General features: G+C 51.3%; 1 protein-coding gene across 1 annotated transcript in view; it reads left to right on the top strand.

Moving 5' to 3' along the window:
* The window catches only part of slc7a10a (solute carrier family 7 member 10a), a 55,752-nt gene that overhangs the window by 13,504 nt on the left and 16,849 nt on the right, over positions 1 to 25,399 (top strand). The window contains exons 4-8 of the mRNA XM_072280030.1: positions 7,221 to 7,346; positions 12,381 to 12,534; positions 13,773 to 13,896; positions 21,666 to 21,769; positions 23,419 to 23,515. Of these exons, the coding sequence (XP_072136131.1) occupies positions 7,221 to 7,346; positions 12,381 to 12,534; positions 13,773 to 13,896; positions 21,666 to 21,769; positions 23,419 to 23,515 (605 nt within the window). The remainder of the gene's footprint in view (positions 1 to 7,220; positions 7,347 to 12,380; positions 12,535 to 13,772; positions 13,897 to 21,665; positions 21,770 to 23,418; positions 23,516 to 25,399) is intronic.

Here is a 25,399-nt window from a genome sequence, read left to right as displayed (position 1 = left end):
GCAGACCTTCAGCTCTCATGATCCTACTTTATAAAGTCTCCAACTCACTACTCTTACACTGACCACCCCTCACTATGGTCACTCACTCAACCTTGCCTTTCTCTCATTGGCTAGTTTCCTCCCAATAGCCAATTGATGAGGCATCCCTTTTCCACTCTCGCTCCCACTCACAACCTGTAAAAGTGAAACACACTCCCGGGGTCTCAGAGAGTGAAGCTCCTTCCACAGCATCCCATCACACACTCCCGAGGTCAGACACAGAATGAAGCTCCCTCCACACTGTCCCATCACACACTCCCAGGGTCAGACAGAGAGGAGCTGTGCTGACTGAGCTGGGAGAAATCAAAGGAAAACTACTGGATAAAGTTCGTGGAATACTTTGGAGGTGGCTCTAAAAGTCTCTTGGACAACTGAGTGAGTGACGGCGTTGGTGTGGAAGCTTGGTGTGGAGTTTTACTGCCGGTTTGGACTGAGTTTGTTGGCGGCTGCTAACTGCGTAGCTCCTCAGCTGCGGCCGCTGGCAACTCGCCAGGAAGCCGGTTCGCTCCAAAACCTGTTGGCAAACGCCGTCGTTCCCCCCATTGACGTCGGGGCAACGTTCCTCCTCCGTTATTTTCCTGATTTTCGTCCGGTGTCGGAGCTGGAGCATCTGGAAGGACGTTTCGACCTCTCCCGGGCCTGGGTCTCTGCAAGTCCGACGGAGCCTTTCCTGGCGCCGAGCCAGCGAGGAACTGTCGACTGCAAACTTTCCCAGCCAGTTATTCGACTCGCTCCAGGACTTCTAACCGGCACCGCTGTATGATTCGCGGACTGGAAAGAGCGCCAGCATGCCGGACCGGTCTCCAGGGAGTCGCGGGCCTTCGGGGAGTTACGCAAGGGTGGCTGCCTCCCCAGCCTCGGACAACGCCCTGTTTTGGTCGGTGAAGGTGGAACGCGGGGTGCAATGTATTTTGCACCCTGGAATGACACTAGAAAAGTGTGCGGAGGCAATGGAGGACCTTGTGGGGAGAGGTGGTATTCTGGCCACCGAAAAGGAGTTTGGAAAGGCGGTGTTCTATCTGGCGAATGAAGAGCTAGTGCACTGGGCCCTAAGCAGGGGAGTCACGGTAGACAACATCTTTTTACCTATGGAGCTGGTGACGGCCCCCACGCAACGTATCGTGCTTGGGCATGTTAAGCCTTTAATTCCAAATGAGGACCTGCTTCCCCCACTGGCCCGTTTAGGGCAAGTAAGGTCGGAGATCACTGCCATCCGACACAAATTTAAGAGATGCACTCTCCGCACCGTAATCTCTTTCCGGCGTCAGGTATTCATGCAGCTGGAAAGGGAGGATGACGTTGAGGGCCGGTTTACTGTCCGGCACGAGGGAGTGGGTTATCAGGTGTACTGGAGCTCCGAGCGCCCACGGTGCCATGCGTGCAGGGAGGTGGGGCACTTTCAGAGGGACTGTCCTACCACCCGGAACCCGAGGGAGCCCACTTCGGGCACCAGCGCCCCAGCTACTTCTGCCCCTGATCCTACTCCTGCGCGTGCGCCTGCATCTGACCCTGCCCCCACCCCTGATCCTGCCCCTGCCCCAGCCCCAGCCCCTCACCCTGCCCCTACCCCTGTCCCTACTCCTACGGTTGGGTCGGTTCCTGCTCCTCTCCCTGTGGTTCAGGTGGGGGACGGGGTGGAGTCTGTGCGGAGTAAGAAGGCAAAGGGGGAATCCAAACACCCTAAGAAGCGGGCCTCTGAGGCCGCAGAGCTCACGCCCATTTCACCTGAAGTGGAGCGTGGGGATCGGGGAGGTGCGCAAGCAGACGGGGCGATGGAAACAGAAAGCGCCGCCCCATCGGTGAAGCCTGCACCTGTGTGCTCCTCCGGCGTGAAGAGGAGAAGGGAACGTTCCCGCAGGAGGGCAGGGGATGTAGATGCGGGGGAATCCCAGGAAGGGGTGGGAATCCGGGTAGGGGTTGGTTCTAAACCTGAGTCCCCAAATGTAGCCATCAGTCCTGGGGTAGATGGTGTGGTTGTGCAAAAAGCTTGTGATAACCCTGTTTGCACAAATGAGGCAGCCCTGGAGGCCTCCACTCAGGACCGACAAGTCAGCGCCTCTCTGGAGGCCAGTGTACTGAATAGTGTAAGAGGAGACGAGACAAAGCTCTCTCTTTCTCAGCACCAGGCTGCTTGTGAATCCCTTGGACCAAAGGTGCCGGGTTCCCCTCTATGCCTGCCCCCTGGGGAGGGCGATATTCTGTGCACGTCGACCCCAGCAATTAATGACTTGCAGGGAGTCCCTGGGGATTGTCCCTCCACTGTCGTAAATGTGGATGAGGCTGATGCGACGGTGGAGCGGGCAGGTAAGAGCGAGGTGCCCGCTGCGCGGTATGGGTCACAAGCACAGCCATCTTTTGGAACATGTGGGGAGGCCGATGGGGATTCTGTCTGCAGTGACGGGTTGGAGGGGGACTCCTTTGATAGTGAAACAATGGACACCCTCACCCCTCCTGAGAAATCCCCATTGATACCTGTAGAGGAAATTAAGCATTTCATTCTCACCTCTGAGGGTGCCAAGCACCGGCCTCAACTGGCCTTGCTTCGCTGGCCCAGCATGCCGAGGCTGGTGAAGTCCCTGCAAGTCATCCTCAGACGGAAGGGAAAGGGAAAGAGGAATGCGGTGTCGGGGAACGACAGACGGCAACTAAAATCTTTCCTAGATGACCTAGTAAGGGACATCAGAGGGAGAAGCAGCCTCGCTCCAACGGGGGACGGCGGGTCACAGGGTGTCGCTGGTACCGCTCGAGCCCGGAAGGCAAAAAGTAACCTTGCTTTCTTTCGGGACAGTGTAGTGGAGGGCGCCTCCGCTCTCACCGAAATGGGCACAGCTGCTGAGGCCTAGTGTGCTCCCGCCACGAAGCTTACCATAGCTAGTCTCAATGTAAACGGCAGCAGGGGTCCTCTTCGCAGGCATAACAATCTCTCAGCCCTCAGGGATGGGCGGTATACGGTGAGTTTCCTGCAGGAAACCCATAACATCCCTGGGGACGAGTCTGCTTGGCTCCTGGAGTGGCGGGGCGGGATCTACATGAGTCACCTCAGCTCCATTTCTAGTGGGGTGGCGATCCTGTTGGCCCCGACCTTCCAGCCAGTAATTGAAAGAGTCCAGGACGTTGTGCCCGGCCGCCTGCTCCACCTGGTCGTGCGCCTGGATGGCGTACCATTGCATTTTATCAACGCGTATGCTCCCAGGCGCGGTGTGATGCAGACGCGCCTATTCTGCCAGTGGAGGACCACTCGGGCCTCCAACGCGACCCAGCATCAGCAAAAAAGTTAAAGGAGCTAGTCGGCTTCTTTGACTTGGTGGACAGCTGGCGGAATCTTCACCCCAACTCTAGCGCCTTCTCGAGAAGGTCTAGAGAAGGAGGCTCCAGGATAGACTGCATGTACATCTCTCGGGCCTACGTCTCCCGCGTGTCGGCGTCCTCCATGCGGCCAGTGTCATGCTCGGATCATCACCTTGTGTGGATGGAATTTATTCCACTACACCCTCGGGTGGGATCTGGGTATTGGCATTTTAACAACCGGCTGCTGGAGGACAGCCGATTCCGGGATTCGTTCCGAGCGTTCTGGGTCTCCTGGAAGGAGAGGTGGAGAGAGTTCTGCTCCCTCGGCTGTGGTGGGATGTGGGCAAAGCCCACATCCGGTTTTTATGTCGGGAGTACACTAGGGGGTCGACAAAGAGGCGGGGCTCTGAGGTTGAGCGGCTTGAGAGAGCGTTGCTTGACCTGGAGTCCTGCCTCGGTCGGACCGCTGGAGACCAGCAGCTGGGGCAGGAATACCAGGAGAAGAAGGACGCACTAAGGAACCTGCAGCTTCAGCAGTCCTGAGGTGCGTACGTGAGGTCACGGATCCAAATGCTGCAGGATTTGGACCGTGGCTCACCCTTCTACTCGTTGGAGAGGTGGCGAGGAGTTCAAAAGCAGCTAGTGGAGCTGCTGGCTGCCGATGGCTCCTCCATCACGGACCCTGATGGAATTAACAACGAAGTCCGTTCATTCTATCGGTCCTTATTCTCGCCTGATCCGTCAAATGCGGAGGCGTGTAATGAGGTCTGGAAGGATTTGCCTAAGGTCAGCCCAGAGGACGCAGTGTGTCTGGACGCCCCCCTGACTCAGGAGGAGCTGTCCACTGCCCTTCGGCAACTCTGGAGGGGCAAGTCTCCTGGTTTGGATGGACTGAGTGTTGAGTTTTATCAGGCTTTTTGGGATGTCCTGGGGGATGATTACAGCCTTGTCCTAGGGGAGAGCCTAACCACCGGAGAAATGCCCCTCTCATGGTGAAGAGCTGTTGTGGTCCTACTGCCCAAGAAGGGAGACCTCCACCTGCTAAAGAACTGGCGGCCGGTCTCCCTCTTGTGCGCGGACTACAAGATCTTCGCCCGGGCAATGGCCAACCGTCTGGGTTCGGTAATTGGACAGGTGGTCCATCCTGACCAATCTTACACAGTCCCGGGCCGCTCCATCCAGGACAATGTCCACCTAGTACGGGACCTGATCCACCTACTCCAGGAGACTGGGACCCCGGCAGCGTTTTTTTCTCTTGACCAGGAGAAGACGTTTGACCGGGTGGACCACAGTTTCCTGGTGGGCACCCTGCAGGCTTTTGGGCTCGGACCACACTTTGTGGCCCGAGTTCAGCTCCTGTACTCTGCCGCAGAGTGCCTAGTTAAGATTAACGGATCATTGACAGGACCTATCCACTTCCGAAGAAGAGTGCGTCAAGGGTGCCCCATGTCCGGTCAACTGTATGCGATCTGTGTCGAGCCATTCCTCAGCCTTCTTCGGAGAAGGCTGACAGGTCTGGTTCTGCGGGAACTGGACATGGAGGTTGTCCTCTCGGCCTACGCCGATGATGTACTCCTCATGATGACAGACCCCTGTGACCTGCGGAGGATGCGCAAGTGCCAAGATGTTTTCTCGGCGGCATCCTCCGCCAGGATCAACTGGGCGAAATGTTCCAGACTCTTAGTAGGCCAGTGGCAGGTGGACTCCCTGCCGGAGGAGATGAGAGCTTTTGAGTGGAGCACCAGACACCTTCTCTATCTAGGGGTCTACCTGTGTCCTTCTGGGGAGACCTGGCTGGCGAACTGGCAGGACCTGGAGACAATGGTCATGGCCTGGCTAGGGCGCTGGTCACCTTGGCCCCCCCCTGCCCCTTTTGTCGCGAGAATGCAGAGGAAGCTAGTGGACTTCTTCTGGGGAAACAGGAAACACTGGGTCTCTGCAGCGGTTCTGAGTCTCCCAGAAGGAGAGGGCGGACAGTCGCTGGTGTGTGTACGCACACGACTGGCGGCTCTCCACCTCAGGACTCTGCAGAGATTCCTGTACGCCGAGCACCCTCCCAGGTGGCACGTGTTGGTGACTTTCTTCCTCCGGAGGGACTGCTGTCTTGCCGAAGATATGCAGCTACCACCAGTGGGCGACAGCCGTGCTGCTTTGCAGAGGCTGCCCGGCTTCTATCAGGACCTACTGAGAGTCTGGAACATGGTTGCCTGAGGCCGGGAATCCCCTCCTCTGGCAGAGGGTGGGGTCCTGGCCGACCCTTGCCCTGTCTCAACGGATGTCAGTGCGGCTCAGGTGTGTGGAACGACTCGGGCTGAGCTGCTCGTCGGGCCCAGGCCCCGCAGCCTTACCCGAGAGACGAATCCACACAACTTGAGCCGTCTTTCATCAACACCCACAATCCCATTCAGGGATGCAGGCAGGAGGTACCTTTATGGGCTGCTGCTCCACACCCTCCACTTCCTAGCATTTGTCCACCGTCCCGACACGCCATGGCGGTCGGTCTTTCCACCTGGAAGTGAGGGGGGTCCCCAGTGGAAGTCCCTCTACAAGGGAGTCCTCCCCATGCACCTTGGGGATCTCGGCTGGAGGGTGCTGCATAAAGCGGTGCCCTGCAATAAGTTCTTTAGTTTGTACACGGATCTCCCAGCCGCGTGTCACCTCTGCGGGCTGGAGGAGACCGTGTACCATATGTATGTTGAGTGTGTGAGGCTGCAGCCCCTTTTCGCGTATTTGCGTGGGCTGCTTCTCGCCTTCTGGTCGCATTTCAGTCCCAACCTATTCATATATGGTCATCCAGTAAGGAGGGGGGCACAGAGGGATGAGGATGTCCTTGTCAACTTGCTCCTGGGGCTGGTGAAAATTGCCATCCGTGGCTCCTGGAAAAGGGTGGCAGGAGGTTCTCCCCGGGCGGACTGCCTGGCTATGTTTAGGGGGTATGTTCGTGCCCGGGTGAACATTGAAAAGGAATACGCACAGTCCACGGCGACCATAGAGGTGTTCCGGGACCGTTGGGCTCCGCGGGGTGTAAATGCCATCATTGATGAGGATGGAAATATATTGGTTTAACATGTATTGGGTCTGTTTGTAGTGTAGTAAATGTGTTAGTCACTGGTTTTTGTACGTATTGTATAGCACCGACATTTGTAATAAAGAATTTGTATATAAAAAAAAAAGGGGTCTCAGAGAGTGAAGCTCCCTCCACACCGTCCCATCACACACTCCCGGGGTCAGACCCAGAGTGAAGCTCCCTCCACACCGTCCCATCACACACTCCCGGGGTCAGACCCAGAGTGAAGCTCCCTCCACACCGTCCCATCACACACTCCCGGGGTCAGACCCAGAGTGAAGCTCCCTCTACACCATCCCATCACACACTCCCGGGGTCAGACCCAGAGTGAAGCTCCCTCCACACCGTCCCATCACACACTCCCGGGGTCAGACCCAGAGTGAAGCTCCCTCCACACCGTCCCATCTCACACTCCCGGGGTCAGACCCAGAGTGAAGCTCCCTCCACACCGTCCCATCACACACTCCCGGGGTCAGACCCAGAGTGAAGCTCCCTCCACACCGTCCCATCACACACTCCCGGGGTCAGACCCAGATGAAGCTCCCTCCACACCATCCCATCACACACTCCCGGGGTCAGACACAGAGTGAAGCTCCCTCCACACCATCCCATCACACACTCCCGAGGTCAGACACAGAGTGAAGCTCCCTCCACACCGTCCCATCACACACTCCCGGGGTCAGACCCAGAGTGAAACTCCCTCCACACCATCCCATCACACACTCCCAGGGTCAGACACAGAGTGAAGCTCCCTCTACACTCCTGGGGCTGGGTCTATGGTGAGCTGTCCACTAATGCTGGCCTGTATCTCTGTTGTCTCCTGCAGTACTGCTGACCTGGGTAAATTGCTTCAGTGTACGATGGGTGACACGGATACAGGACCTGTTCACTGCGGGGAAACTGCTTGCTCTGGGTCTCATCATCGTGGTGGGGATTGTGCAGATCTGCAAAGGTAACCAGCCCATCCCTGCGGAGAATCTGGTACAGGAACATCCCAGATATCCAGTGGGGTGACCAATTCCCAACATCTCCCTCCCCCCGGGGACAGTATCATCAGGACACCCACTGCCCGATACCCAACTTCTGGAAAGGGTGAGGGGCTAGAGATCAGGAGAGGGAATAAGGTTAAAAGTGTGGGGATAAAAAGTTAGAGGGATCATTTGGGGAGGGGAGGGGGAAATTACAGGTCAGGGGAAAGAGGATGTGGGAGACAGGAGGGAGTGTTAGAGGGATCAGAGTGCAGGGGAGGGGGTTACTGTGCAAAACCTGAGGTGGATTACAGAGATTGGGAGGGAAGGGGTTTGCACAACTACCCCCTCCTACTCTCTTCTCCCCAAGGTATCTGTTCATTTCCTGTAACTCCCAGACATCTTAAATTCAGATTGTTTAATGTCATTTCCTGTACATGAGTGAAAAGGAGCCGGTCACTGTTACTCCAGATCCAATGCAGCTTAAAAAACACGGCAAGATAAAGAACAGTAATAAAACACAACAAATATGAATACATAAGATAGCTTATATACATTGATTGTGTGTCCATAAAGTGACAGTAGACACAGGAGTGTCTGTACACAAGGTGACTCTGACAGAAAATGATCAAGTAGTGGTGTTTGGGGGTGTGGAGGGCTGGGTTAGTGGGTGTTGAGCAGATTTACTGCTTGGGGAAAGTAACTGTTTTAGAGTCTGGTGGTCCTGGTGTGGATGTTATGTAGCCTCCTCCCTGATGGGAGTGGGACAAACAGTCCGTGGGCAGGGTGGGTGGGATCCTTCATGAAGTTACTGGCCCTTTTCAAAATTCAAAAGAATGCAGGACTGAAGGGGTTGTGTTTAAATGCATGTAGCATTCAGAATAAGGTGGACAGACTTGTGACACAATTACAGATTGGTAGGTATGGCGTTGTGGGCATCACTGAGTCATGGATGAAAGGGGACCATAGTTAGGAGCTAGGTAAAAGATGGAATTACACCTTTAGAAAGAGGTGACAGTGTCAGAGAATTGTGGGTGGAGTTAAGAAACTGCAAACGTTAAAAAAAACCATTATGGGAATATATATAGGCTTCCAAATAGTAACGAAGATGTGGGGTTGAGATTGCAAAGGGAGCTGGAAAAGGCATGTAATAAGGGTAATGTCACTATTGTAATGGGGGACTTCAGTATGCAAGAGGACTGGTAAAATCAGGTTAGTGCTGGATTGCTAGACAGGGAAGTTGTTGAATGCCTACGAGATGGCTTTTTAGAGAATTCAGAATTTATTTAAATCTTACATCCAGCTCACATCATGAGGGAGTAAAAATCTTTGCGTTATGACTCTGTCGCAATGTACAGACGTATAAATATACAAGTCTAATGGCTTGTAGAAAGAAGCTGTCCCATAGTCTGTCGGTCCTGGCTTTAATGCTGTGGCACCGTTTGCCAGACGGAAGCAGCTGGAACAGTTTATGGTTGGGGTCACTGGTCTCCTCGATGATCTTCCAGGCCTCTTTCTGTACCTGCTGCTGTAAATGTCCTCAATGGAGGGAAGTCACATCCACAGACGCACTGGGCTGTTCATACCACCCTCTGCAGTGCCCAGCGATCAAGGTTGGTGTAATTCCTGTACCAGGCGATGATACAGCCAGTCAGGATGCTCTCAATGGTGCCCCTGTAGAAGATCTTGAGGATTTGGGACCCATGTCAAACTTCTTCAGTCGCCTGAGGTGGAAGAGACAGTGTTGTGCTTTTTTAGCCACAAAGCCAGTGTGTACAGTCCAGGTGAGATCATCGGAGATCATGGTATGGAAGTTGTCCTGTCCAAGACCGGAAGAAGCTGCAGAAGATCGTGAACACGGCGCAGCACATCACACAAACCAATCTTCCGTCCTTGGACTCACTTTACACCGCATGCTGTCGGAGCAGTGCTGCCAGGATAATCAAGGACACGACCCACCCAGCCAACACACTTTTCGTCCCTCTTCCCTCCGGGAGAAGGCTCAGGAGCTTGAAGACTCGTACGGCCAGATTTGGGAACAGCTTCTTTCCAACTGTGATAAGATTGCTGAACGGATCCTGACCCGGATCTGGGCCGTACCCTCCAAATATCCAGACCTGCCTCTCAGTTTTTTTTGCACTACCTTACTTCCCATTTTTCTATTTTCTATTTATGATTTATAATTTAAATTTTTAATATTTACCATCGATTTGTAATCCAGGGAGTGGAAAGCACAGAATCAAATATTGCTGTGATGATTGTATGTTCTAGTATCAATTGTTTGGCGACAATAAGTATAAAGTATGTGTATATGGAGAATTTGAAACTCCTCACCCTCTCAACTGCAGACTCATTGATGTTGATTGGGCCGAGCCTGTCTCTGTTCCTCCTGTAATCCACAACCAGCTCTTCTGTTTTTTCAGACGTTGAAGGAGAGGTTGTTTTCCTGGCACCACTGTGTCAGGGTGTCAACCTCTGCTCTGTAAACTGTCTCATTACCACTAGAAATAAAACTGATCAATGTCGTGTCATCTGCGAATTTGATCAGCAGATTGGAGCTGAGTGTGGCAGTACAGTCATGGGTGTAAAGGGAGTGGAGGAGGGGACTCAGGACACAACCCTGGGGGCACCTGTGTTGAGGGGCAGAGATGAGGGAGCCCATCCTGACTACCTGTCAGCAATTCGATAGGAAGTCTCGGATCCAGCTGCACAAGATTAGGTGCATGCCGAGGTCTCTGAGCTTCCTGTCAATTCTGGGGGGAATTATGGTGTTGAATGTCGAACAGCTTGTGCTTGAGCCCACTCAGGAATTACAGGCACGAGAGAGGAGCTTGCCCAGGTGGATTGGAGGAGGATACTGGCGGGGATGATGGCAGAGCAAAGATGGCTGAAGTTTCTGGGAACAGTTCACAAAGCACAGGATTGATATGTCCCACAAAAGAAGTAGTTCTCAAATGGCAGGGGTGGGCAATCGTGGCTGCCAATGCTATAAAGCAGGATACTAAAATTTTTTCAGTTATATAAAGAGCAAAAGGGAGGTGAGAGTTGACGTTTGACAACTTGAAAATGATGCTGGTGAAAGAAAGGGGCAAAGAAATGGTTGATGAACTTAACAAGAGGACATGAGTTCAGAGTTAAAGGGCAAAGGTTAGGGGTAACATGAGGGGAACTTCTTTACTCAGAGAGTGGTAGCTGTGTGGAACGAGCTTCCAGCAGAAGTGGTTGAGGCAGGTTCGATGTTGTCATTTAAAGTTAAATTGGACAGCTATATGGACAGAAAAGGAATGGAGGGTTAGGGGCTGAGTGCAGGTCGGTGGGATTAGGTGAGAGTAAGATTTCAGTATGGACTAGAAGGGCCGAGATGGCCTGTTTCTGTGTTATAATTGTATGGTTATAAGTACTTCACTGTGGAAGACTCTAGCAGTGTGCCAGAGGTCTGTGAGTGTCAGGGAGCAGGAGTGAGTGCTATTGCTATTACAAAGGAAAAAGTGCCAGGCAAACTCAAAGGTCTTAAGGTGGATAAGTCTCCTGGATCAGATGGACTACACCCTGGGGTCCAGAGCGAGGTTGCTGAAAAGATGATGGATGCATTGATCATGATCTTTCAAGAATCACTTGATTCTGGCATGGTCTTGGAGGACTGGAAGATCGCAAATGTCACTCTACTCTTTAAGGGAGGAAGGCAAAAGAAAGGAAACTATAGGCCAGTTAGCCTAACCTCAGTGGTTAGGAAAGTGTTGGAGTCTATTATTAAAGAGAGGTTTCGAGGTACTTGGAGACTAATGATAAAATAAGTCAAAGTCAGCATGGTTTTTGTAAAGGGAAATCTTGCCTGACAAATCTCTTGGAGTTCTTTGAGGAAGTAACAAGCAGGGTGGACAAAGGAGAGGCAGTGGCTGTCGATCACTTGGATTTTCAGGACACAATTGACAAGGTGCCACACTTGAGGCTGATTAGCAAGATAAAATCCTATTGGAATGTAAGGTTGTGAAATGTACGATAATGCATTTTGGTAAAAGGAACAATAGTGTAGACTATTATCTAAATGTGGAGGAGGTTCAAACATCAGAGGTGCAGAGGGACTTAGGAGTCCTCGTGCAAGACTCCCAGAAGATTAATTTACAGGTTGGGTCTGTGGTAAAGAAGGCAAATGCAATGTTGGCATTTATTTCATGGGGAATAGAATATAAAAGCAATGAGAAAATGCTGAGGCTTTATAAGACAGAAGTCAGGCTGCACTTGGAGTACTGTCAACAGTTTTGGGCCCCATATTTCAGAAAGGGTGTGTGTCATTGCAGAGAGTTCAGAGAAGTTTTGCAAGGATGATCCGGGAATGAAAGGGTTAACATTTGAGGAGCGTTTGGCAGCTTTGGGCCTGTACTCACTGGAATTTAGAAGAATGCAGGAGGATCTCATTGAAACCTACAGAATGTTGAAAGGACTAGATGGGGTGGATGTGGAGGGTATGTTCCCTGTGGTGGGGGTGTCCAGAACTAGAAGGCATGGTCTCAAAATTGACAGGCGACCTTTTAGAACAGAGATAGTGAGGAATTTTTTTAGCTAGAGAGTGGTGAATCTGTGGAATGCTCTGCCACAGACTGCAATGGAGGCCAGGTCCGTGGGTACATATAAAGCGGAAGTTGATCATTTCCTGATCGGTTAAGGCATCAAAAGACATGGCGAGAAGGCAGGTATATGGGGTTCAGAGGGACCTGGGATCAGCCATGATGGAATGGCGGAGCAGACTCGATGGGCTGAATGGCCTAATTCTGCTCCTGTGTCTTACGGACTTTTCTGACACCTTCTGTACATATGTGCTTATTGGTGGGTAGGTGGTGCAGGAGATGCGTTAAGCAAGTTTGACTCCCCACTGTAGAATACTAGGTTGACATTAATGTTCCCTGACCTTGCTGTCATTGCCTTTGACCCTTAGTGACCCTGAACTCTATCTATATCATGTCCGTACGAGGCAGCGGGGGTTCTCCTCAGTCAGTAACCCGCGCCTTCTCTCTGCACAGGTCACTATGAAGCCCTGCGGCCGGCCATGGCATTTGACAGCGCTTCCAACCCCCACATTGGGCACATCGCCCTCGCCTTCCTCCAGGGTTCCTTCTCCTACAGTGGCTGGAACTTCCTCAACTACGTCACCGAGGAGCTGGTTGACCCACAGAGGTGAGCTGTGTGATGCTGGGGGGAGTGGAGACCTCCCTCCAAAATCTCCAGTGTCTCGGCCGATGAGGTGGGGTCTCACTGGGTCTGCAGAATACACTGTGGGAGGGGTGGTACTGAGGGAGGGTCACACTGTGGGGGGGGGGCGGTGGTACCGAGGGAGGGTCACACTGTGGGAGGGGTGGTACCGAGGGGGGGGGTCACACTGTGGGAGGGGTGGTACCGAGGGGGGGGAGTCACACTGTGGGAGGGGTGGTACTGAGGGAGGTCACACTGTGGGAGGGGTGGTACTGAGGGAGAGTCACACTGTGGGAGGGGGTGGTACCGAGGGGGGGGTCACACTGGGGGAGGGGGTGGTACCGAGGGGGGGGTCACACTGGGGGAGGGGTGGTACCGAGGGAGGTCACACTGTGGGAGGGGGTGGTACCGAGGGAGGTCACACTGTGGGAGGGGGTGGTACCGAGGGAAGGTCACACTGTGGGAGGGGTGGTACCGAGGGAAGGTCACACTGTGGGAGGGGTGGTACCGAGGGGGGGGTCACACTGTGGGAGGGGCGGTACCGAGGGGGGGGTCACACTGTGGGGGAGGGGCGGTACCGAGGGGGGGGTCACACTGTGGGGGAGGGGCGGTACCGAGGGAGGGGTCACACTGTGGGGGAGGGGCGGTACCGAGGGGGGGGTCACACTGTGGGGGAAGGGTGGTACCGAGGGGGGGGTCACACTGTGGGAGGGGCGGTACCGAGGGAGGGTCACAGTGTGGGAGGGATGATACCGAGGGAGGGTCACAGTGTGGGAGGGGGTGGTACCGAGGGAGGGTCACAGTGTGGGAGGGATGATACCGAGGGAGGGTCACACTGTGGGGGGGGGCGGTGGTACCGAGGGAAGGTCACACTGTGGGGGGCGGTACCGAGGGGGGGGAGTCACACTGTGGGAGGGGTGGTACCGAGGGGGGGGGGTCACACTGTGGGAGGGGCGGTACCGAGGGAGGGTCACACTGTGGGGGAAGGGTGGTACCGAGGGGGGGAGGTCACACGGGGGGGGGCGGTGGTACCGAGGGAGGGTCACTCTGTGGGAGGGATGATACCGAGGGAGGGTCACAGTGTGGGAGGGGGTGGTACTGAGGGAGGGGTTATGATCATGTTGTGGGATCTTGCTATGCCTTTGCTGGGTTTCCAGGTGGGGTTGGGAGGGAGCAGTGGAGATCTCCTCAAGCTGTGCTTCCTGCCTCTTGTTTTCCCACAGGAACATTCCCCGCGCCATCATCATCTCCATCCCTCTTGTCACCTTCGTCTACGTCATGGCCAATGTCGCCTACGTCTCAGCCATGAGCCCCCAGGAGCTGCTGGACTCGGCAGCCGTGGCCGTGGTGAGTGATTTCTCTGGACCCATACAGGGTCGGGGCTGGCACTGGGCTGTGAGGGTGGGGAGACTGGGGAATGGGGGTGAATGTTTGGGTTGCTTCTACCTGGGGGTAGAAGCAGTTTCCCATCCTAACAGTCCTTGTCATAATGATAAGGTACCTCCTGCCTGATGGTGGGGAGTCAGAGAGATAGCTGGATGGATAGGAATGCCAAGGGTCCTGCGTGTGCAGAGCTCCTGATTAATATCAGTAACGGGTGGAAGAGAGACCCCAGTGATCCTCTCAGCAATCTTCTCAATCCTTTGTTGGGGCCTGCGGTGAGATGGGAGTTCACGTTATCTGTTGTGGGAGAGACAGAGTCCTTCACCCTGGAAGGAATTGTCCCATCTGAAAGGGAAACTGAAGAGGATCAAACCAGCAAAGGGGGATTTCTGAAGGGTCAGTCCTGTTGGACAGAGGCCTTCAATGATAGGACAGTGAGATTCAATGAAGAGGAGATGGCAGATGTCCAGCAGATATATTGGACATGGAGCCATGAAGGAGACACATGTATGAGGTTCACCACCTGGTGTTGGGGAGATGTATCTCAACTCAGAATATAAGAGTCTCCCAACTGCTGATGGGACATTTCCACTGGGACCCCCAGTTCCAGTTATTGGCCCTCATGTGGTCACTAATTGTCTAAGAAAAGGGGCAAATAGGAAGGACCTCAGTTGTCAATAACACTAAAATGGTCATTAAGCATGGCGTCAGAACCTTCAGCCTAAACAGCCTATGCTATGCTGCCACATCCCTCAAAATCTATCTGGCCAAGCAGCTTTTATCTTATCCATGGAGCAGGAAATATGGTGTTGGAGGTAAAGTATTACCGTGGATAGAGGACTGGTTAGTCAATGGAAGGCAGAGAGTTGGGATGAATATGTAGGAAAAGGGACGAGGTCCTGAAGAGAGAATATACAGAGCTAGGTTGGAAGCCGAAAAGCAGGACCTCCAGGGTAGCAAGGTGGCAGTGAGGGTAAGAATAGAATGATTTGACAGGTGAATGTGTGGCTGAGGAACTGGTATAGAGGGCAGGGGTTCAGATTATGGATCATTGTGGGGGAGGTGAGACCTGTACAAAAGGGATGGGCTACACCTGAGCCTGAGGGGGGACAATATCTTTGTGGGCAGGTTTTCTGGAGCTGTTCAGAAGGGTTTAAACTAATTGGCAGGGGAATGGGAACTGGAGTGATTGGACTGAGAATGGGGCAGTTAGTGTACAAGCAGAGGCAGTGTGTAGTGAGACTGTCAGGAAGGACAGACAGATGATAGGACAAAATTGCAGTAGGTGGGATGAGTTAAAGTGTAACAGGGGGCCAAAATTGAAGAGTGATGAATACAGGTCTGAAGGTGTTACATTTGAATGCACACTGTATACGGAATTAGGAAGATGATCTCGTAGTGAGAGATTGGCAGTTATGACATTGTGGCATCACATAATCTTGGCTGAAAGATCATAGCAGGGACCTAACATGCAAGGGTGCATATTGTATCGAAAGGACAGACAGGCAGAGGGGGTGGTGTAGCTCTGCTGGTTAAAAAAAAGAAAAATCCTTGGAAAGAGGTGACGTGGGATCAGAAGGTGTCAAACCCTTGTGGGTAGAGTTAGGGAACTGCAAGGGAAAAATACCCTTGGGAGTTAGACACAGACCTCTGAACAGCAGCTAGAATGTGAGCTTCAAATTACAACAGGAGATAGAAAATGCATGTGAGAAGGGCAATGTTCCTATAGTTATAGGGGATTTCAGTATGCTGGTAGATTAGGAAACTTGAGCTGCTGCTGGATCTTGAGAGGAAATTTTTAGAATGCCTACAAGATGGCTTTTTAGAGCAGCTTTGCGGTTGAGCCCATGAGGGGATCAGCTATTCTGGATTGGGTGTTGTGTAATGAAGCAGATTTGATTTGTGAGCTTAAGGTAAAGGAACCCTTCGGAGAAAGTCTGAGAAGGAGACACTAAAATCGGATGATTCAGTATTACAGTGGAGCAAAGGAAATTACAGTGCCATGAGGGAGGAGCTTGCCGAAGGGAAACAGTAGCAGGGACAATGGCAGAATAGCAATGGTTGGAGTTTCTGGGAGCAATTTGGAAGGTGCAGGAAAGATACTATCTCAAAGACGAAGAAGTATCCTAAAGGGAGGATGAGGCAACTGTGACTGACAGTAGAAGTCAAAGCCGATGTAAAAGCCAAAGAGAAGACATAACATACCAAAAATTAATGGAAAGTTAGAGGATTGGAAGCTTTTAAAAACCAACAGAAGACAACTTAAAAATAAAGTCATAAAGAAAGAAAAGATGAAATATGAAGGTAAGCTAGCCAATAATATAAAAGAGGATATAAAAAGTTTTTTTCAGATATATCATGAGTAAAAGAGTCAGTATCAGACCACTGGAAAATGAAGCTCTAATGGTAGTAAATGGGGGACAAAGAAATGTGGAGGAACTGAATAAGTGTTGTGTTTTAGTCTTCACTGTGGAAGACACTAGCAGAATGCCAGAAATGTGAGAGTGTCAGGAGGCAGGAGTGAGTGTCATTGCTATTAATGAGGAGAAGATGCTTGTGAAGCTGTAACATCTGAACATTGTTCATCCCAGTCTGGCAAAAGAATAAATCAGGGAAGGTAGTGCACCCGTGGCTGACAAGGGAAATTAGGGATAGTATCAATTCCAAAGAAGAAACATACAAATTAGCCAGAAAAAGTGGCTCACCTGAGGACTGGGAGAAATTCAGAGTCCAGCGGAGGAGGACAAAGAGCTTAATTAGGAAGGGGAAAAAAGATTATGAGAGAAAACTGGCAGGGAACATAAAAACTGACTGTAAAAGCTTTTATAGATATGTGAAAAGAAAAAGATTGGTTAAGACAAATGTAGGTCCCCTACAGTCAGAAACAGGTGAATTGATCATGGGGAACAAGGACATGGCAGACCAATTGAATAACTACTTTGGTTCTGCCTTCACTAAGGAGGACATAAATAATCTTCTGGAAATAGTAGGGGACAGAGGGTCCAGTGAGATGGAGGAACTGAGCGAAATACATGTTAGTAGGGAAGTGGTGTTAGGTAAATTGAAGGGATTAAAGGCAGATAAATCCCCAGGGCCAGATGGTCTGCATCCCAGTGTGCTTAAGGAAGTAGCCCAAGAAATAGTGGATGCATTAGTGATAATTTTTCAAAACACTTTATATTCTGGGTTAGTTCCTGAGGATTGGAGGGTGGCTAATGTAACCCCGCTTTTTAAAAAAGGAGGGAGAGAGAAACCAGGGAATTATAGACCAGTTAGCCTGACATCGGTGGCGGGGAAAATGCTAGAGTCAGTTATCAAAGATATGATAACAGCACATTTGGAAAGCGGCAAAATCATCAGACAAGGTCAGCATGGATTTGTGAAAGGAAAATCATGTCTGACAAATTTTATAGAATTTTTTGAGGATGTAACTAGTAGAGTGGATAGGGGAGAACCAGTGGATGTGGTATATTTGGATTTTCAAAAGGCTTTTGTCAAGGTCCCACACAGGAGATTAGTGTGCAAACTTAAAGCACATGGTATTGGGGGTACGGTATTGATGTGGATAGAGAATTGGTTGGCAGACGGGAAGCAAAGAGTGGGAATAAACAGGACCTTTTCAGAATGGCAGGCGGTGACTGGTGGGGTACCGCAAGGCTCAGTGCTGGGACCCCAGTTGTTTACAATATATATTAATGACTTGGATGAGGGAATTAAATGCAGCATCTCCAAGTTTGTGGATGACACGAAGCTGGGCGGCAGTGTTAGCTGTGAGGAGGATGATAAGAGGATGCAGGGTGACTTGGATAGGTTAGGTGAGTGGGCAAATTCATGGCAGATGCAATTTAATGTCGATAAATGTGAAGTTATCCACTTTGGTGGCAAAAACAGGAAAACAGATTATTATCTGAATGGTGGCCGATTAGGAAAAGGGGAGGTGCAACGAGACCTGGGTGTCATTGTACACCAGTCATTGAAAGTGGGCATGCAGGTACAGCAGGCGGTGAAAAAGGCAAATGGTATGCTGGCATTCATAGTGAGAGGATTTGAGTACAGGAGCAGGGAGGTACTACTGCAGTTGTATAAGGCCTTGGTGAGACCACACCTGGAGTATTGTGTGCAGTTTTGGTCCCCTAATCTGAGGAAAGACATTCTTGCCATAAAGGGAGTACAAAGAAGGTTCACCAGATTGATTCCTGGGATGGCAGGACTTTCATATGATGAAAGACTGGATCGACTAGGCTTATACTCGCTGGAATTTAGAAGATTGAGGGGGGATCTTATTGAAACATATAAAATCCTAAAGGGATTGGACAGGCTAGATGCAGGAAGATTGTTCCCGATGTTGGGGAAATCCAGAACGAGGGGTCACAGTCTGAGGATAAAGGGGAAGCCTTTTAGGACCGAGATTAGGAAAAACTTCTTCACACAGAGAGTGGTGAATCTGTGGAATTCTCTGCCACAGGAAACAGTTGAGGCCAGTTCATTGGCTATATTTAAGAGGGAGTTAGATATGGCCCTTGTGGCTAAAGGGACTGGGGGTATGGAGAGAAGGCAGGTACAGGGTTCTGAGTTGGATGATCAGCCATGATCATACTGAATGGCGGTGCAGGCTTGAAGGGCCGAATGGCCTACTCCTGCACCTATTTTCTATGTTTCTATCTGAAGGTAGATAAGTCACCTGGATCAGATGAAATACACCCCAGGCTTCTGAAAGGGGAGGCTGAAGGGGATTGTGGAGGCATTATTCAAGAATGATTGTTCAAGAATCACTTAATTCTGGAATAGTTTCAGAGGACTGGAAAATTGCAAATGTTACTCCACTCTTTAGGAATGGAGGGAGTCAGAAGAAAGGAAATTATGGGCCACTGACTTCAATGGTTGGAAAAACATTGGAATCTATTAGCAAGGATGGGGTTTCGGGGTACTTGCTGGCACATGACAAAATAGGCCAATGTCAGCCTGATTTCCTTCGGGGAAATCTTGTCTTACAAATCTGTTGGAATTTTTTGAGAAATTAATAGGCATGATAGACAAAGAAGAGTCAGTGAATGTTGTTTATTTGGATTTTCAGAAGGCCTTTACAAGGTGCTGCATGAGGCTGCTTCCCAAGGGTCCATGGTATTACAAGAAAGATACTGGCATGGATTGAAGATTGGCTGACTGGCAGGAGGCAAAGAGTGGGAATAAAAGGGGGCTTTTCTGGTTGGCTGCTGCTGACTAGTAGTATTCCACAGGGGTCTGTGTTAGGACTGCTTTTTACGTTGTATGTCAATGATTCGGATGAAGCAGTTGATGGCTTTGTGGCTAAGTTTGTGGATGATGTGAGAGAGGAGGAAGGGCAGGTAGTACTGCAGAAGGGCTTAGACAGATTAGCATAATGGGCAAAGAAGTGGAAGATGGAATATAGTGTCAGGAAGTGTATGGTCATGCAGTTTAGCAGAAGGAATAAATGTGTAGACTATTTTCTAAACACAGAAAATTCAAAAAATCTGAGGTGCAATGGGTCTTGGGAGATCTTGTGCAGGGTTCCCTAGGGGGTTAATTTGCAGATTGAGTCAGTGGTGAGGAAGACAAATGCAATATTAGCATTCATTTCAAGAATATAAAAGCAAGGATGTAATGTAATCAGCAGGCCAGACAGCATCTATGGAAAAGATTACATCCCATGGATGTTGCCTGGCCTGTTGAGTTCCTCCAGCATTTTGTGTGTGTTGTAGATTTTCTCTTGTATGTAATGATAGACTTTATAAAGGAATAGTGAGCCTCACTTGGAGTATTGTGAGCAGTTTTGGGCCTCTTGTCTTGGAAAAGATGTGCTGAAACTGGAGAGGGTTCAAAGGAGATTCACCAATGATTCCAGGATTGAATGGCTTGTCACATGAAGAGCGTTTGATGGTTCTGGGCCTGTATTCACTGGAACTCAATAATGAGGGGAGACCTCATTGAAACCTATCGAGATGAGCAATTTCTTTAGAGTGGTGAATTTGTGGAATTCTTTGTCACAGGCAGCCGTGGAGGCCAAGTCTTTATGTATATTTAAGGCAGAAGTTGATAGGTTCTTGATTGGTCAAGGCATGAAGGGATATGGGGAGAAGACAGGAGATTGGGGCCGGGAGGAAAATTGGATCAGCCATGATGAAATAGCAGAGCAGACTCGATGGGCCAAATGGCCCAATTCTGCTCCTGTATTTTATGGTCTTATTTCAAGAGGACTCGGATATAAGAGCAAAGATCTAACGCTGGGGCTTTTTAAGGCACTGGCCAGACCACACTTGGAGTATTGTGAGCAGTTTTAGTTCTAACAAAAGTTGTGTTGAATTTGGAGAGGGTCCAGAGGAGGTTCACAAGAATTATTCTGGGGACAAAAGGGTTAACATATGGGGGGTTTCACTCACTGCAACTTAGGAGACTGAGGGGGGATCTCATTGAAACCTATTGAATATTGAAAGGCTTAGAAAGAGTGGATGTGGAGAGGATGTTTCCTTGATGGGGTAGTCTAGGACCAGAGGACACATTGCTTTAGAACAGAGCTGAGGAGGAATTTCTTTAGCCAGAGGATGGTGAATCTGTGGAATTCATCACCACAGACAGCTGTGGAGGCCAAGTCATTGAGCATATTTGAAGAGGAAGTTGAGAGATTCTTGATTAATCAGGGCATCAAAGGTTGGGGGGAGAAGGCAGGAGAATGTGCTTGAGAGGGATAATAATTCAGCCATGATGGAATGGCAGAATGGACTTGATGGGCTGAATAGCCTAATTCTGCTCCTGTGTCTTATGGTCTTTTCAGTGGGTGCTTCGTTGTTTGGTTGTCAAAGGGGAGTGGAATGTCAAAGAGGCTGCAACTGTTCACAATATGTATTAACAATTTGAAGCCTAGTGTATTTGTTTGTTCATGCCAATAAATTGAACATAGAACATTATATTACAGTACAGGTCCTTTAGCCCACAATGTTGTGCCAACTTTTAAACCTGCTCTAAAGTCAATCTAACCTTCCCCTCTCACATAGCTCTCCATGTGTCTGCCTAAACTCTCTTAAATGTCCCTAATGTCTGTCTGTACCACCACCTCCGGCAACGAATTCTATGCACCCACCACCGTAGCCATAAGGCATAGAACCCTACAGAAACAGGCCCTTCAGCCCATTTATTCTGTGCTGAACCATTAATCTGCCTAGTCCCATTGACCTGCACCTGGACCATAGCCCTCCATACCCTTCCCATCCAAATTTCTCTTAAAATGATGAAATCAAACCCATATCCACCACCTCCACTGGCAGCTCATTCCACACTCTCACACCCCTCTGAACGAAGAAGTTTCCCCTCGTGTTCCCCTTCAACATTTCACCTTTCACTCTTAACCTATGACCTCTAGTTGTAGTCTCACCCAAGCTCAGTAGAAAATGCTTGCTTGCATTTATCCTATCTATACCCCTCATAATTTTGTACCCCTCTATCAAATCTGTCCTTATTCTCCTACGCTCCGGGCAATGAAGTCTGAATCATTTCAACCTTTCCCTATAACTCAGGCCCTCAAGTCCCAGAAACATCCTTGTAAATTTTGTCTGCACTCTTCCAGTCTTATTGACAGCTCTCCTGCAGGTAGGTGACTGTTTTCCCCCCCCCACCCCCCTCGGGACCTGCTCAGTTGCGTACAGTTCCACATCATGGCGTCATCAGTGTGTGGGCGGCTGTGACAGGTGCACTCACTCTCTTCCTTGCTCTTGCCTCAGACATTTGGTGAGAAGCTGCTGAGTTCTGTGCCGTGGATCATGCCTCTCTCTGTGGTCCTGTCAACCTTCGGAGGAATCAATGGCTACCTCTTCACCTCATCCAGGTGAGAACCCAGCACTCCCATCCTCGCCCTAGGTACTGAGTGCAGGGAAACCAGGACGTTGGACCTGCCTGGAACACCCTCCCTGTTGTGTGAAGGTTGAAAGGTTGTCGAAACTGCAGTAGGAGGTGAAGTGTTGGCAGATGAAGTTCATCCCGATGTATTACATGATGTTTTGGAAAGTTGGATTGGAAGGACATGCACAGTGCAAGAAATTCCCAATTTGAGCTCAGATTCACATCAAACAAATTGATTGTTATAAAAGCCTAGATACATTGAAGATGCAAAAATTACCCGATTGCAGATGGCTGGTCCCACAGAGGTTTTCCTCAGAGTGTGTTCGCTGGTGTTGATCAAATCCCAATCCTCTGATGGGGAGCTAGTACTAAAGAGTGGCTTCTGTCTGTCAGTCTTTCAACTGAGTCAAAATTACCCCGTCTGCCAACCCCACTCCCTCCTCTTCTAACTGTCACCGTCCTCACTGGATCCACTAATCACCTCCCAGCAACTGTCACTATTCCCACTCCCTCCTCCTGCATCTGTCACCCTCCTCACTGGATCCACCCGTCACCTCCCCACTCCTCCTCACCCCAGATTCACCCCTCAATACACTTTACATTTCACAAGACTGCTCAGGTATCCTTCTTTATTCCTTTAACAAATGTTGTACTATATGTCTAACTCAAGTTCACGTTTAATTGTCATTCGACCAAATATGAATACCCATGAATACAGCTAAACGAAACCGTGTTCTTCTGGGCTCAAGGTGTAAAACACAGACCATATGGACATACACAGCACAAGGCACATATAGGATATATAAGACAGTAGTAAACATATAGTCACTCAAAAGTCTGAGTCCATGAATGTTGTTGGCATGAGTGAGCCTGCAGCACTCTGCAGAGGAACACAGAACACCATGTCTTCCCTCTGGCAAACAGTGAGGGCAGCAGTGCCTCTCTCCTGGGCGGCTGCAGAACAGGTGACACCACACCAGGAGGCCGAGTCCTTGCTACAGCTGAGGCCATGCAGCTCCCCCGTCATCGGTCTCGTCAATAAACCAGTGAGCCAGACTTGCAATCTCAAGGAAAAACGACTAAAACACTCACAGCGCCTTTGGGCAGCAGCTCTAATGGCTCTCTGGAGTAGGCAGCAACACCAATTCCTTCGCCTTCAGCTCCTCTGCCAACAAGCGGTTTGCTGATGGCCTGGGCATGCACTACTTGAAGTTCTTGATGTCCAGCAGGGTCTTATGATTATTTAACATTTGAAAGAAGTTGAGAACACTTTTGGTTGGTCCCATATAGCACACCACCCTCTAACTGGAAAATCTCTGATAGCTGACAAATCCAATCATCCTGAGTGTTTGGCCAAAATATCTCGTTCTGTTCTCCCAGACCCACTGTTCAGTTCAGGTGCAGTGATCAGTCGTTTGGGGAGATGGGGCAATGTTGGGGAGAGGGGACACGGGGCAATGGGGAATTGGGGAGGAGTGAGGTGCAACAACAGATTGTCCGGTTGTCACGTCTGCGCTGGCAGATTTTCCGATCCTGGTGTGTCTCAGATCCTCTAAACTGACGGTGTTCCAGATCGTGCATCTCCGCAGGTGTCACAGAATGTGCCTGACGCCATCTTCTGTCTCTCATTCACAGACTGTGCTACGCGGGAGCACGCCAGGGTCACTTGCCCAGCGTACTGGCCATGATCCACATCACATGGTGTACGCCCATTCCAGCCCTCCTCTGCTCCGTAAGGATGACCGAGGCTACAGCCTCATTCTCCCAATCCCTCCAGAACTTGCAAGTACAGACGGGGTCAAAGGTTACTTCGCTGGGGAGATACTTCATTGCCAATCAGCACCTTCGTCTCTGAGTCTGAGAATGGAGCAATGGGTATCAGGGACAGGGGATGGTGGGAGGGGGAAGGTGTGAGTAGGAGGAATGTGTCAGTGTCCCAACGGTCAAGGATGTGTCGGACGGGGTGTGTGTGTCGGTGTTACGGTGACGGACAGGGGGGGGTGTCGGTGTTGCGGTGACGGACGGGGTGTGGGTGTCGGTGTTGCGGTGACGGACGGTGTGTGGGTGTCGGTGTTACGGTGACGGACGGGGGGGGTGTCAGTGTTGCGGTGACGGACGGGGTGTGTGTGTCGGTGTTGCGGTGACGGACGGGGTGTGGGTGTCGGTGTTGCGGTGACGGACAGGGTGTGTGTGTCTGTGTTGCGGTGTCGGACGGGGTGTGGGTGTCGGTGTTACGGTGACGGACAGGGGGGGGTGCCGGTGTTGCGGTGACGGACGGGGTGTGTGTGTCGGTGTTGCGGTGTCGGACGGGGTGTGGGTGTCGGTGTTGCGGTGACGGACGGGGTGTGGGTGTCGGTGTTGCGGTGACGGACGGGGTGTGGGTGTCGGTGTTGCGGTGACGGACGGGGTGTGGGTGTCGGTGTTGCGGTGACGGACGGGGTGTCGGTGTTGCGGTGACGGACGGGGTGTGTGTGTCGGTGTTGCGGTGACGGACGGGGGGGTGTCGGTGTTACGGTGACGGACGGGGTGTGTGTGTCGGTGTTGCGGTGACGGACGGGGTGTGTGTGTCGGTGTTGCGGTGACGGACGGGGTGTGGGTGTCGGTGTTGCGGTGACGGACGGGGTGTGGGTGTCGGTGTTGCGGTGACGGACGGGGTGTGTGTGTCGGTGTTGCGGTGACGGACGGGGTGTGTGTGTCGGTGTTGCGGTGACTGACGGGGTGGGGGTGTCGGTGTTAAGTGACGGACGGTGTGTGTGTGTCAGTGTTACAGTGACGGACGGGGGGGGTGCGTGTCAGTGTTACAGTGACGGACAGTGTGTGTGCGTGTCAGTGTTACACTGACAGATGGGGTGTGTGCGTGTCAGTGTTACAGTGACGAACGGGGTGTGTGTGTGTCGGTGTTACAATGACGGACGGATTATGTGTGTCGGTGTTGCGGTGACGGACGGGGTGTGTGTGTCGGTGTTGCGGTGTCGGACGGGGTGTGGGTGTCGGTGTTGCGGTGACGGACGGGGTGTGGGTGTCGGTGTTGCGGTGACGGACGGGGGGGGTGTCGGTGTTACGGTGACGGACGGGGTGTGGGTGTCGGTGTTGCGGTGACGGACGGGGTGTGGGTGTCGGTGTTGCGGTGACGGACGGGGTGTGTGTGTCAGTGTTGCGGTTACGGACGGGGGGGGTGCGTGTCAGTGTTACAGTGACGGTGTGTGTGTGTTACAGTGACGGACAGTGTGTGTGCGTGTCAGTGTTACACTGACAGATGGGGTGTGTGCGTGTCAGTGTTACAGTGACGAACGGGGTGTGTGTGTGTCGGTGTTACAATGACGGACGGATTATGTGTGTTGGTGTTAAGCAACGGACTGTGTGTGTGTGCGTGTTGGTGTTGCAGTGACAGACGGGGTGTGTGTGTGTCAGTGTTACAGTGACGGACGGATTGTGTGTGTCGGTGTTAAGCGACGGACTGTGTGTGCGTGTCGGTGTTGTGATGGACGGGGTGTGTGTCAGTGTTACAGTGACGGACGGTGTGTGTGCGTGTCAGTGTTACACTGACAGATGGGGTGTGTGCGTGTCAGTGTTACAGTGACGGACGGGGGGTGTGCGTGTCAGTGTTACAGTGACG

Source organism: Mobula birostris, chromosome 15, assembly GCF_030028105.1.
Source record: "Mobula birostris isolate sMobBir1 chromosome 15, sMobBir1.hap1, whole genome shotgun sequence".
In the NCBI taxonomy this organism is placed as follows: domain Eukaryota; kingdom Metazoa; phylum Chordata; class Chondrichthyes; order Myliobatiformes; family Myliobatidae; genus Mobula; species Mobula birostris.
This window is presented reverse-complemented; position numbering and strand designations above follow the sequence as displayed.